General features: G+C 43.8%; 1 protein-coding gene across 3 annotated transcripts in view; it reads left to right on the forward strand.

The window, feature by feature from the left end:
• The window catches only part of LOC135911545 (1-phosphatidylinositol 4,5-bisphosphate phosphodiesterase classes I and II-like), a 590,731-nt gene that overhangs the window by 558,462 nt on the left and 17,673 nt on the right, over window positions 1–14,596 (forward strand). For all 3 annotated transcript variants that reach the window (XM_065443866.2, XM_065443867.2, XM_065443868.2), the window contains 2 exons: window positions 9,739–9,796; window positions 11,478–11,564. In XM_065443866.2, the coding sequence (XP_065299938.1) occupies window positions 9,739–9,796; window positions 11,478–11,564 (145 nt within the window). The remainder of the gene's footprint in view (window positions 1–9,738; window positions 9,797–11,477; window positions 11,565–14,596) is intronic.

Here is a 14,596-nt window from a genome sequence, read left to right on the forward strand (position 1 = left end):
CGAATTCCTCTAGGCTATTCTCTCTTCCACGATCGTCGTGGGTGCCACTGGTACTATATAAATCTCTGTAGAACTCCTCAGCCACCTGAACTATCTCATCCACATTAGTAACGATATTGCCGGCTTTGTCTCTCAACGCACACATCTGATTCTTGCCTATTCCTAGTTTCTTCTTCACTGTTTTTAGGCTTCCTCCGTTCCTGAGAGCCTGCTCAATTCTATCCATATTATAGTTCCTGATGTCCGCTGTCTTACCCTTGTTGATTAACTTAGAAAGTTCTGCCAGTTCTATTCTAGCTGTAGGGTTAGAGGCTCTCATACATTGGCGCTTCTTGATAAGATCTTTTGTCTCCTGCGATAGCTTACTGGTTTCCTGTCTAACGGCGTTACCACCGACTTTTATTGCGCACTCCTTAATGATGCCCATGAGATTGTCGTTCATTGCTTCAACACTAAGGTCCTCTTCCTGAGTTAAAGCTGAATACCTGTTCTGTAACTTGATCCGGAATTCCTCTAGTTTCCCTCTTACCGCTAACTCATTGATTGGCTTCTTGTGTACCAGTTCCTTCCGTTCCCTCCTCAAGTCTAGGCTAATTCGAGTTCTTACCATCCTGTGGTCACTGCAGCGTACCTTGCCGAGCACGTCGACATCTTGTATGATGCCAGGTTTCGCGCAGAGTATGAAGTCGATTTCATTTCTAGTCTCACCATTCGGGCTCCTCCACGTCCACTTTCGCCTAACCCGCTTGCGGAAAAAGGTATTCATTATCCGCATATTATTCTGTTCTGCAAACTCTACTAATAACTCTCCTCTGCTATTCCTAGAGCCTATGCCATATTCCCGCACTGACTTGTCTCCAGCCTGCTTCTTGCCTACCCTGGCATTGAAGTCGCCCATCAGTATAGTGTATTTTGTTTTGACTTTACCCATCGCCGATTCCACGTCTTCATAAAAGCTTTCGACTTCCTGGTCATCATGACTGCATGTAGGGGCATAGACTTGTACCACCTTCAATTTGTACCTCTTATTAAGTTTCACAACAAGACCTGCCACCCTCTCGTTAATGCTATAGAATTCCTGTATGTTACCAGCTATTTCCTTATTAATCAGGAATCCGACTCCTAGTTCTCGTCTCTCCGCTAAGCCCCGGTAGCACAGTACGTGCCCGCTTTTTAGCACTGTATATGCTTCTTTTGTCCTCCTAACCTCACTGAGCCCTATTATATCCCATTTACTACCCTCTAATTCCTCCAATAACACTGCTAGACTCGCCTCACTAGATAACGTTCTAACCGTTAAACGTTGCCAGGTTCAGATTCCAATGGCGTCCTGTCCGGAGCCAGGTATTCTTAGCACCCTCTGCAGCGTCACAGATCTGACCGCCGCCGTGGTCAGTTGCTTCGCGGCTGCTGGGGACTCAGGGCCGGGGTTTGAGTGTTTTATTCATATGGGAGGTTGTGGCCAAGTACTGCACCAGGGTAATCAATCCTGCTTTGGTGAGAGAGTGCGTTACCGGTTCTGGTCGCCGGAATTAGGCCGCACTCCAGGCCTGTTTGTGCAATTTTCTCAACACACGGTTTTTTTTGTATTTTCTGGTGGAGAATTGCGCGGCACCGGGGTTTGAACCACGGTCCTCTTGCACGGGAGACGGATACTCTACCGTCCCCGCAGTAGTTAAATTTAAAAAAATAACTTATGGGGTTTTACGTGACAAAACCACTTTCTGATTATGAGGCACGCCGTAGTGGGGGACTCCGGAAATTTCGACCACCTGGGGTTCTTTAACGTGCACCTAATTCTAAGTACACGGGTGTTTTCGCATTTCGCCCCCATCGAAATGCGGCCGCCGTGGCAGGGATCCGATCCCGCGCTCTCGTGCTCAGCAGTCTAACACCATAGCCACTGAGCAACCACGGCGGGTCCCGCAGGAGTTGTACGCCTCATTTAACCTACAGTGGTGCCCTATTTGATCAGTCAAGGTTGACCAATCTGAGCTCGGTTATACCGCATGGATGGCACTCGGCTAGAGAACTTGGTATTACTATTCTATTATTCTAGAATACTATTAAGTATTCTACTCAAAATCTACTATTCGGTATTTGCACACCCCTAGTACTAGTGTACTAGTATAATACTGCTACATAGTACCTAGTAGTGTACTGCTGCTGAGAAAGATGACAGGACAAGTGCCGAGTGGGGCTGCCAAAAGCATCAAAAGCAATTTTCTTTACCTCTTTAAGCATAAATTCATTCAATGCTATAAGGACCTTTAATACCCGCTGTGCTAGAGAGTAGTTGCATCATTTTGTCTCTTAGTCCGAGTTCGGGGGTTGCATCGTGTTACAATCAGTGGCATTAACTCCTGAGGTAACCTCTGTATAACGGAAATCGTCGCAAGGCACATAAACATTCGCGTGGATAGGACGACAATACATGTTAACGCATGTGTGCAGCGTACATGCACCGCTGTACCATTCTGGACTTGCGAATTCTAAGGCTGTTGACTGCTGGCTGCCGGCGTGTGATCCGAAGGCCTCAAATATGGCATTTGTTTGCAGTGATGCGTTCTTTCGCATCTATGGCTTTCCCCTCGCCTTAGGGCTTGTTGGCACCTGTGAACAAAACACGTTCCGATACTCGGTTGGCCCAAATAGCGAAAGATGTAGTTTTCACAGCTCAAGCTGAGCAGGTGATTTCGGGCAGGCTGTGAAGATGGCAAACGAACCGTCGCTGCACTGACGCTTTGCCACCATTAAAACGATGGCTATAATTTGGATTGGATCGCTGTAGGACACTGTCGTTCAACAGCATGCATTGCCAAGGCTCTCCAATGCATCCCAATGCAAGTATCAATGAGTACAATGTGACATATATTATACGCAACCTAAACATAGCGCTGCTGCAGGATACAATATCATACCAATTGCCATGAAACACGTAATGGACTTAATTTCCAGCCCTCTAGCTCATGATGCTAATCGTATGCTCGAATGTGGCAATTTCCCGGAAGCACTCAAGCTAGCTAGAGTGTGCCCAGTGTGCAAGGGTGGCACAGATTACACTTTTAACAATTACTGACCCATATCTGTACTAACAGTAATGTGTAACATTTTTTAGACAATCATAAACGTCCGCCTTGGAAAATTTATCCGAAAGTACTCTATTATGTCTGATGTGCAATATGGGTTTAGAAAGGAAAGATCCTGTGTGGAAGCATTACTCTCTATTAAACATGAAATAATAACTAACATTGAACAAAGATAATACACCGTTGGTGTATTTTTAGATCTCAGAAAAGCTTTTGATCCTGTAAGTCATGCCATATTGTTGACCAAGATTTATGATTATGGGATAAGAAAGTCAGCATACCACTTAATTCTCAGCTATTTACAAGACAGGTATCAGTACATATCAATTAACAATTGCAAATCTCCTAAACTAAAGATAATACAAGGTGTCGCACAAGGCTCTATACTTAGACCTTTGTTATTTAACCTATACATCAATGATCTTTCCTAGCCACGAAATGCTCAAAGTTTAATCATGTGTGGTGATGACACAAATGTGTTTTTCGCAGACACGTCATTGCAAACGTTGCAAATTTCAATACATAATTACTTGAATCTTCTGTTTTCATGGTTACACAGCAACAAATTGCAATTAAATGTCAATAAAACTAAATATATTAAAAGGGGTTTTGTTGCAGCTCGTTCGAGGGATCGCAAGTAGCTCTTGATCACGAGTCCTAGCGCTTCGCATCAGCAGCCCGAGCTCGGGTCTCACACCACAGCGGTGGCAGTCCTCATAGCGCCACATGCATATTACCCACTACAATTGCACCCGCGGCAAAGAGGAGCCATCCTGATGGTGGAAGGTGATGATACAATAAGATGGTCATGGTACAGCTTCAGGCGGCTGACATGAACCGTCTCACGGCCATGGCAGCATTTCTCCGAAAATGGTGTCATCGGTTCGACGACATAATTCACAGGCGATGTACACGCGACGATCTGGTATGGACCTTGATATTTCGGAGGAAGCTTTGGGCTAAGGCCTGGAGCTTGGAAGGGCAGCCGAAGCCAGACGTGAAAGTCCACGCAGAAGGACTGTGTGGGCTGATCGGTGTCGTGGCGATCTTTGTGGATTCCTTGGGTACCCGACATGAATGAGCGAGCCAGTTGGTGGCACACTTCAGCATAGCGAACAACTTCGGAAAGAGGGGTGAATTCGGAGGCATCCGGATGATATGGTAGTATAGTGCCGAGGGTAGTGGATGGTTTACGTCCATAAAGAAGAAAAAATGGTGACAAGCCTGTGGTAGCCTGAGTGGCGGTAGTATATGCGTACGTCACAAAAGGGAGGACATCGTCCCAATTGGAATGATCAGACGCAACATACATGGTGAGCATGTCACCAATCGTTAGACCGTTAGTCTGTGGGTGAAACGGCGTAGTAGTGTGGTGAATAGTGTGGCACGCGGTGAGTAGCTCATTAATAACTTTGGACAAGAAGACATGCCCTCGGTCGCTGAGCAGTTCTCGCGGTGCTCTGTGCCATAAGATGAAATGCTGTAAGATGAATGCGGCAATGTCGCGAGCAGCACCCGAAGCAAGTGCAGCAGTTTCGGCATATCTTGTGAGGTGGTCTACGACAACAATTATTCAATAATTTCCGTTAGCAGTGCATGGTAGAGGCCCATAAAGGTCAATGCCAACCCGGTCAAAAGGACGTGCAGGACACGGTAAAGGTTGCAGAGGCCCTGTCGTATGAGGAGATGTCTTGCGTCGCTGACAGCCTGCACACGACTGAATGTACTTGCGGACATAAGAATACATGCCATGCCATTAGTACCGCTGGCAGAGCCGCTCGTAGGTTTTCAGGACACCAACGTGAGCTTGTTGTGGGTCGGCGTGGAAGTATGTCCATATGTCGAAACGCAAATGGCGAGGGATGACTAGCAGTCATTTGCGACCGTCTGGCTGATAGTTTCGGCGGTACAAGATGGCATCCCATAGCACAAAATGGATGGCTTGGCGATGAAGGGCTCGAGGGCATCTAGCCATTGAAGAACTGTTAAGAATGTCAATGAGAGACACAATCCACAGATCATTTCTCTGTTCAGACAGCATGTCAGTAACAGCAAACGTAGCAACCGGGCACTCCATGGATGAGGGTGGCGCTTCGTCGGATCGCATGGGTGATCGGGAGAGCGCATCTTCATCAGAATGTTGACGCCGAGAGCGACAGATGACGCGAATGTCAAATTCTTGGAGCCAAAGAGCCCAACGTCCAAGACGCCCCGACAGGTCTTTCAGTGACGCAAGCCAGTAGAGCGCGTGGTGGTCTGTCACAAGATCGAACGGATGGCCCTACAAGTAAGGGCGAAATTTGTTTAAGGCCCAAACTTTAGCCAAATGTTGTTTTTCTGTGACAGAATAATTCATGAGGGCACGACTCACATATGCAATCACATATTTCTTAAAGCCAGGCTTGCGTTGTGCAAGGACGGCTCCAAGACCAACACCACTGGCATCCGTATGAAATTTGGGCTGTGCACTCGGGTCGTAGTGACGTAGGACAGACGGTGAGGTAAGCAGACGATGCAAAGTGGTGAAGGCTTGGTCACATGCCGGAGTCCAGTCGCGAAGGTCACCAGGGCCAGCCAGGAGCTTCATCAGGGGAGCAGTGATGCAGGCAAAATTGCGCACAAAGCGTCAAAATCAAGAGCAAAGAACGCTTAAACTTTGGAGCTCTTACACTGTAGTCGGCCGTGGAAATTCTGCAACAGCACGAAGTTTTTCAGGGTCGGGAAGGACGGCGTCTTTGGAAACGACATGGCCAAGTATGGTCAGCTAGCGGGCTCCGAAGCGACACTTTTTCAAGTTAAGTTGAAGGCCGGCGGTGGCAAGGCAAGTAAGGACTTCGCGTAGACGAGAGAGGTGAGTGGTGAAATCATAGGAGAAAAGTACCACATCATCTAAATAACACAAGGACGTCTTCTATTTGAGGCCTCGCAGAATATTGTCCATCATCCTTTCGAATGTCGTGGGTGCATTGCAGAGGCTGAATGGCATTACTGTAAACTCATACAGGCCATCAGGCATAATAAAAGCTGTCTTCGAGCGGTCGGATTCATCCGCTGGGACTTGCCAGTAACCCGATCGCAAGTCGAAAGAAGAAAAGAATTCTGCACCATGTAGACAATCCAGGGCGTCGTCTATGCGCTGGAGAGGATAGACATCTTTTCGTGTAATCTTGTTGAGGCGACGGTAGTCCACACAGAAACAAATCGAGCCATCTTTTTTCTTAACAAGCACTACGGGACACGACCAAGGACTGCGGGATGGCTTGATAACACCACGTTCAAGCATGTTTTCAACTTGCTCGGTGATGACACAACGCCCCGTGGATGACACGCGGTACGGACGCTGACGTAATGGTGCATGATGTCCCTATCAATGTGGTGAGAGACGGTACTTGTGCGGCTCAATGATGCTGGGTTCCAGTCTAAAAAGGCGTGAAAATGATCTAAAAGTGTAATTAGCCACTCATGTTTCGTCGGCTCGAGGTCATCTGCAATATAGCGACAAAAAACATCGGTTAGATGACACATGGGGTGTCAGTGCTGTTACGTTGGCAGTATCCACGTCATCGGCAATAGGGAAATGCACAATTACGTCGGCGTCCACAGTCTGGATGGCACGAATAGCCTCGCCACAGTGCAAAGCCAAAGTGTACGAATTTGGGTTAGAAATCAGTATTTCTGCAGCACCATGGTGAACCGTGACGAGGGCGAAAGGCAACATTTAGGTTGGCGGCGACTGAAGATGGCAGCGGGTGTAAGCATAACCATCGTTTCGACAAGCGACGCGCATGAAAGAGGGACAACTACAGCACTGTGAGGGGGAAGGTCAGTATCTGAAGCTACACAGATAGTGCTAACATCATGAACTTGAATGTCGCGGGATGGCAAATCGCATAGAACGGAGAACTGAACCTCAGCACAGGCACAGTCAATGATGGCATGGTGGCGCGACAGAAAATCCCAACCGAGAGTCACATCGTGGGAGCAACAAGTTTGCACAAAGAAATCAATCGAACACAAAATACCCAGCCAAGATGCGTTGTTTCTGTAGCTCGTCAAAACTTTGGCGCAAATTGATAACTTCGGCCATGGTATGCGGATCCTTCGCTAACAACATTTGAAAGGCATCTTCATCAATGCCTTTTATAATGTGTTTTATCTTGTCATGTTCTGCCATTGACGAATTCACGCATTTAAACAGGTCAGTGACGTCTCCGATGTAACTTGTGAAAGTTTCACCGTGATGTTGCCACGCCCGCGTAAGCGTTGTTCTGCGCAAAGCTTGTGCACAGCGGGGCACCCGAACACTTCTGGGAAACTTGTCTTGAATGTGCTCTATGTTGTGAAATCGTGTTCGTGGTTTCTGAACCAGATGTTCGCGACACCAGTTAAGTAAAACAGCACCTTGTGCAACTTGGTGGCGTCGTCCCACTTGTTACACTGGCTCACCCGTTCGTAACATGACAACCAATCCTCCACGTCATGATCATCCATGGCGCTAAAAATAGCAGGATCACACTGGCACAACACACCAAAAACGATGACCATTGGAAGCAGTGGTGCATCTTCCTGTATGGTTTTGTCAGGTATGGTCGCAGCAGTGGGTAGCGTCCGGTTTCGTAGTTCCAGTTTGCGAGGTTACCCCGCACCTCCACCAAATGAAAGAGGGTTTATTGCAGCTCATTCGAGGGATTGCAAGTAGCTCTTGATCACGAGTCCTAGCCCTTCGCATAAGCAGCCCGAGATCGGGTCTCGCGCCACAGCGGTGGCAGTCCACACAACGCCACACACATGCATATTACCCACTACAATATAATATTTGCAACAGTTAACAAACCGATAAATTTTAAGTTAACAATATGGTTTTCAGACGTGCAAATAGAACAAATAGAAGCTCATTAAGTTTCTGGGCATTTGGTTTAAAGGTGATATGTCCGGGAAGACACGTGAGCAGACTGTCTGCTGAACTTAGCAAAATCACGGGATGTTCTAACGGAATCAGGAATTTGATTCCACTTTGGCTTAAAAAGGTATTATATTACTATGTTTTATTCACGACTTGTGTATTGTTTACTTGTATGGGGTACAACACATTTACAAAATTATTGACAATTGATAGTCTTACAGAAGAGTGACCTTAGATATTTTGAAAACTACAGGGGTAAACCTCAAGATTTGAGAACACATACCCTATTCATCAAACACACTCTGCTGAAAGCAAACCAGATCTACAATTATAGGTTATTGCAACATATAAAAACAAACTGTATACATCAAAATCAACTGAATCAACATCTGAGTATTGCCTACGCAAGGAAACTAGGGAAACTAAAGTCTCAAACAATTTATGGCAGGCAGCATTTGAATCACCAGGTCCCTAAATTATTAAATCACCTAAATTTACCTGATTATGGTAAATTATCTAAGAAATCCATGAAAATGCTCATTAGTATAGCACATGAAATGCAATAGATTATATGTATGTTTTAGCATCTTATGTTGTAACACATTGTTGTGCTTTTGTTTTTGTATTTCAATTACACAATTCATTTATGTTTACCGTGTTACTTATTTCCCAGACTTGGGGAAATTGTATCTACAGATTCATTGTCAATCTGTATTATTTTTCTATAATGTATGTGTGTCTTCTGTATTTCACGCTGCTGATGTGTTTCAGTTTTATTTGGATGATAAGTTTACCTCTGTACTGCACAAGTACTACCAATGATTCGATATGATGTCACCAATGTATTTCACATTATATACCACAGTGCTGAATGCCAATTGTAGCCTTTTGTTCCTGCTCCTGTTTCTGTAATAGAAGCAAATAAACTTTCACATATAAATAGTTGCGTTGAAACATTTTTATTGTACATCTAATTAAGCAGGGAAATAACTACTTATTTTGGCAATAAGTGGTGTACGAAAACGAAATGTCTATGCTGTGTTTCCGGCCCCTGAAATCACTTCTGCTGAATTCATATAGCAGCATAGCCTTAGGCATTGCCTGCCCCTACATGTCACCTATGATGTATTTTTTGCTTCTGCAGGTAATCGTTCATGCAGCCAAAAAAGCCTAGCCTTTGAGATCTTTTACGCTTTAACTGTCATAATAAGTTGCAAGGATGCATCAGTTACTCATTTTGCCATGCAAAAATAACTCGGATTATGTGTTCAGGGAGTGCCAAAACATGAAAATGTAAAATGAATTGCGAATCTTTAAAATTTCCAACTATACTTTTCATATTACGACATTGATCAATGCCCTAACTTATGTCCTAAGAGCGCCCATTTATGTACAGCCAGCGGACATTCAAAATAGGATGTCTCCCGGACATCCGAATGGGATATGGACATTTCTCGTACGACCTATGGACATCCATGAGGGGTATTTAGAAGAACGGACATTCGGACATATGGCTGACATCTCATGGATATCCGTGGCTGCTTGGGGACCTTTAGTTGCATACTCACATAGTGCATTGGCACATATTTAAGCTTCGACATTAAGTTAGCTGGGCACCCTGCATGTGTAAATGAATTTCACCCTCACTTTATTTGTTCATTTATATTGACGGATTGAATCAACATCTATTGCATTTTGATTGTTCATGCTGTTATATTTGTTCATGCGGCCAATTGCTGCCTGCAGGATAAAACGAGAGTTGCAGCAGAAGATGATTGGTGAGGCTGTCTCGGAGCGGCAACGGGTGAGTCTGACTGGGCTTGGATTAATGCTCCTGCTTTAGATGAAACAGATTGTATGAGTAATGGAGACCTTTGAGACTTGGCATCAAAAGAAGGAAAAAACAAAAGCAGGAATGGCTCTGTTGCAATTTTATTAAGCAGCTTCGAACTTCATAACACTACAATAAGTTTGCAAGTAATCATTGGGTTTTGGATGGCCTCAAATATTATGGCATTCCACTGTTGCAACAGCACTGTAGCACACAATCTCGAAGGCCATGTCTTTGGCACTTTGTAATGTTGCCGCTTATCCACAGACAAGCAGAATGCACAGTGTACCAACCTAAGTGGGTGGATTTAGTTGAGGTCGTTCTACTGCAATAAATTTAGAGCATGAGATGCGTAGATAGTCAAGAGTGATCTCCAAAGCACATGTTGATGTCTACTTACCAGAACACTGACATTGGCCACTGGTGATGCCATAGCTGTCAATTTTTGGGCACAGCCTATTGTAATTTCTTGCTGACTGCTGACTAGATGCAATGTGTCTCATTTATATTTTGTAATGTTGATGAAGCATTGAAAGCGAATTGCACACTATCTTGCCATACATGTAAAAGTTATACAGGGAACATGAAAAAGAACTGTGGGTGGCTTTCATTTTCCCTGCATTTTTCCTGCCTCCATTTTTCTTTACACACAGTGACAGTTCGGCAGTGGTCAAGCAAGAGATGTTCCGGACCGTCGTTTCGACTTGTTTTCACCTTGAACAAAACAAGTTCATTTTGTTGAAATGGTAGCGCTTGTCTGAAGAACGTCTAGTCTTCATTATTCTGTGAACCTCTTGTGTTCTTTGCATAATGATGCTTGTCGTTTTGCCATGGCCATTTAATGTCCATTTGGCGGGACGAATTGTAACAAAAGAAAATGAAATTAACTGTTACAAAAAGTACCCCTGTTCATGTTCTTAGTGATTGCTGGGCGCATCATTTTTTCACGAATATGTTGGAAGGCACTGCAAGCCTCCCATAGTGTGCGGTGACTGGATGCCAACATAGAGAGGTGCCTTGTTTGTTTGGAAGCACCTGCTTGCATTGTAGGAAATCAGAGGCTCGAAGCACCCTGCCAGCATTATCAGAAAATGCTCCAAAGCCTGCTAGACTTGGGTGCACAACGGCAAATATGGATTAGCCGAACAGCTTTCGAAAATGTTTCGCAGTCCTTCAGTGGCATGCAGTGACTTTTGCATTAACTTATTCAATGGTTTCTAACAGCATCATGTGAATTCCGCACCTTAATTGTCTCACTCATTTAGTGATTGGAAAGAAAAATTCAATCCGAAATTGTTTGCAGATTTGTCAGCACCAGTCAACTCCAGTTATTATAGACGAAATCTTTAGTTTTCGGTATAATTCTTTAGTTGTGAGGGAACGCTTGTGTTCATCAGCTTCCAATTCTTGTCCATGGAGTTTGCACTGTTTTTTGCATTATGTAATCGCACCAACTGGCCCAGTTCAGTCACGATCCACTCTAAGCAATGATATATACAATCTTTGAGCAAATCAAGTAGGCCAATCAGTCGTGGTTTATTTAATTCAATATAGTATCTCCCAATGACTGCTCTATGAAAATACCAGTCTGTCGGGTATCGCGCTGCTGGTTTGGCATATGGGCATGCTCATACCACACTCGTCTCTGCTTCAGATCAAAAGCCTGCTGGACAAGAAGAAAGCCGAGCTCGAAAGGCAGCACGAGGAAGTGCGCAAAAGCATGGAGGAAGAAAAGAGCCAGGTGAGGAATGACCTCCCCGAATTTTTCCTGAATCATGCCGTCAGGGCCGCCGTGCTGCCCAGGGTGCAACGATACATGCAAGGCGTCCGAGCGCATGCACAGTTTCATTGCTAGAGGTTACGTGATCTGCTGTGGATGCGAGGGAAAGCATGCGATCCAAGAAGGTCTGGACTTGTGCCATATACCCAGTGTCGCACAATGAGCTGAGTTTTTGAAGGAGAGAACCAACGAGGATTTGTGAACTGCAGACTAGTGAACTGAGCTGCAGAGGGGGTAAACAAACACATGAACCGAAGTTGCTGCTATAGAACCAGCAGTAAAACAAAGGAAACATGGGCATTCATGGCATTACAACTCCACAGCTAGGCAGGAGATGTTGTCATATTTCCAATCAATCAATCAATCAATCAATCAATCAATAAAAAGAAGAAAAGTAATTGAAGAAATCTGAAAAATAGTTTATTTTTGACGAAATCAAGTACAAGATGGGTATAAGTACACTTTCGGAGGTCCCAAAGTAGCAACTGTCGGAGGGACCTCCTAACAAGACATGAAAGGGGATAGTAGGATCATGGCAAACAGTGAGTCAGATCACATATTGTACAATTTCTACATCATCATCGGAAATAAACGGTAAGAGAGAAAAAAAAATCTATTAATAATATCACAAATATAATCACACAGTTAAAAAGAAGAAAAGTAATTGAAGAAATCTGAAAAATAACTTGCAAAAATTCAAATGAGGATAAATGGCATGTAAAGCTAACAACGAGGAGAAGTATCAATTATAGGCACAAATCAGTGACTCGGTAATTGAACAGTACATTGAATAATGGTAAAGCAGCACAACATCTAATTAATTCTAGGTTCGTTAAATTATACTATGCGTCAGATAAAGTGTTCATGAAATGCTCCTTCGTTCTATGCTTGAATGATAAGAATGTAGATAACATCATATCAGATGGTATTGAATTCCAAACAGAAATGCCTGAAAACGCGACCGTAAATTTCCCATACCTAGTTCTTGCTTTTGGAAGGAGAAGATTGAGTTGCGCTGAAAATCTTGTGTTCTTATAGTTGATGAGGCTAGAGTGAGTAAAACCTGGAATATTAAACTCTGTACTTATAAGACGAAACATAAGTAGTGACAGCTTATGATTGAATAACATGCTTAAAGGGAAAACATTTAGGGAATGGAATATCGGAGCAGAGGGAGATGTATGCGATTGGAATGCAAATAATCGTAATGCCTGCTTTTGCAAAACTTGTAGCTGATGAAGATGTGTGGCATATGTATTACCCCAAGATGACAGGCAGTATGAGAGATAACTGTGCATGTATGCGTAATATAAAGACATGAGAATGGTTTGTTGAAAAAAAGAGCGAGTTTTTGTGATGATGTGAATACCAAATGAGATTTTTTGAACAAGTGATTGAATGTGGCACTGGAACTTTAGGTTCTCAATGTGCTTGGACATCCTTCTGGGACTCTCAGTCACAGCTTACTAAAATTGACTTTTGCATGGCTGCTATCTGAATGGCCTCGGTACTTGCTAAATCGTTTTATTTTTTTGTCGGACCTCGCAAATATCCTTCAGGCTTATCAAAAGTTGCTGTGGCTTCCAAACTGCAGTGAATTTTAGCTGAATGGTTCCAGGTGTAACCCACGCTTCATAGCATTGGTGTCATTTCTTAATTGGGCGCCTATCAGTTGAGCAGTGAAAGTGCTAACTGGCGAATGAATAACAGTTCATCGTCAAAAGCGTCATTTCAAAATGTTAACAGAAACAAAGTCAACACAGCCCTGGTTGGGAATGGCCGATTAACTGCTTTTCCAATGGTTTGCTTTACCAGTTGGGTGCCAGGTGCTTTAATGCTTGGCCAGTTGGACAGATATGTCCAGTTATGTCCAGTTGGACAGAATTAATTGCTAATGAAACATGCTACAGCTATGATCGCAGTACTGATGCAGTATATGAAATAGGGCCATCCGGACGCGCAACGAATGCCGCCAATTTCTCCCCGCGGCACCTTCGTTCTGGTTGCGCACCTGCTTCCTCGGCCAGCTAGGAGAAAGCCAGGGGTGGCGGCGCTTCCGCGAACGATAGCAACCTGATTGTGCTTTCTACTAACGTTCGCAGCCTTTTGTCGAAGAAAGATGGAATGTGTGTATTGATCAACGATTCTAACGCTAATATTGTCACGTTAACCGAAACTTGTCTTCCTGATAAAATACCAAAGGAAGAGCTGTTTTACTGTGAAAGAAAATACAATACAAAATATTTCACTGTGATAGGCCTAATTGATGTGGCGGTGATCTTCTTGCTGTTAACATGGAAATTGAAAGCTATGCTGTTATTATAAAATCTAGTTTGGAGGCAACAGGGTGTTGCCTCAACCTGGCTTTTAAAAAAGTTGTCATTGGTGTATGCTGCCACCCTCCTTCTGGGTGTGCTAATCTTTGTGACGACCTTCATGATTGCCTGAATCACGTAAACATTTTGTTTCCCAGAGCACCGGTCATCCTATTAGGCGATTTCAATTTTGGTAACAATATATGGTCAAATTCGTACTAATATTCATCGCCTAATTCAGCTGAAGTAGACCATTTCCTACACATCTGCTCTGATTTCAGTTTCACACAGTTGGTTCAATTTCCTACATGCATTACAAATAGTACATCTTCATTTCTTGACTTTCTTTTGACATCATCGCCGGAAATTGTATCTTGTGTGTCTAATACGCTTGGTATCAGGGATCATGTAATTATTCAAGCAAAGATTTCACTGCCATTCTCACGTGCGCGAAAGCATCTCAAAACAATACGCGACTACAGAAAAGCAGATTTCGACGCAATTAACATTTAATTATGCTCCTGTTTAGATGAGTTCTTGTACGATTACCATGAATGATCTGTGCAAAGCAACTGGGACTCACTTAAAACGAAAATTTCAGAACTAACCTTTAAATACATTACTATCAAGAAAGTTTTTTCAAATACAAGTGCCCCATGTTACAATAGATACATAAAC

This window comes from Dermacentor albipictus, chromosome 7, assembly GCF_038994185.2.
Source record: "Dermacentor albipictus isolate Rhodes 1998 colony chromosome 7, USDA_Dalb.pri_finalv2, whole genome shotgun sequence".
Taxonomy (NCBI): domain Eukaryota; kingdom Metazoa; phylum Arthropoda; class Arachnida; order Ixodida; family Ixodidae; genus Dermacentor; species Dermacentor albipictus.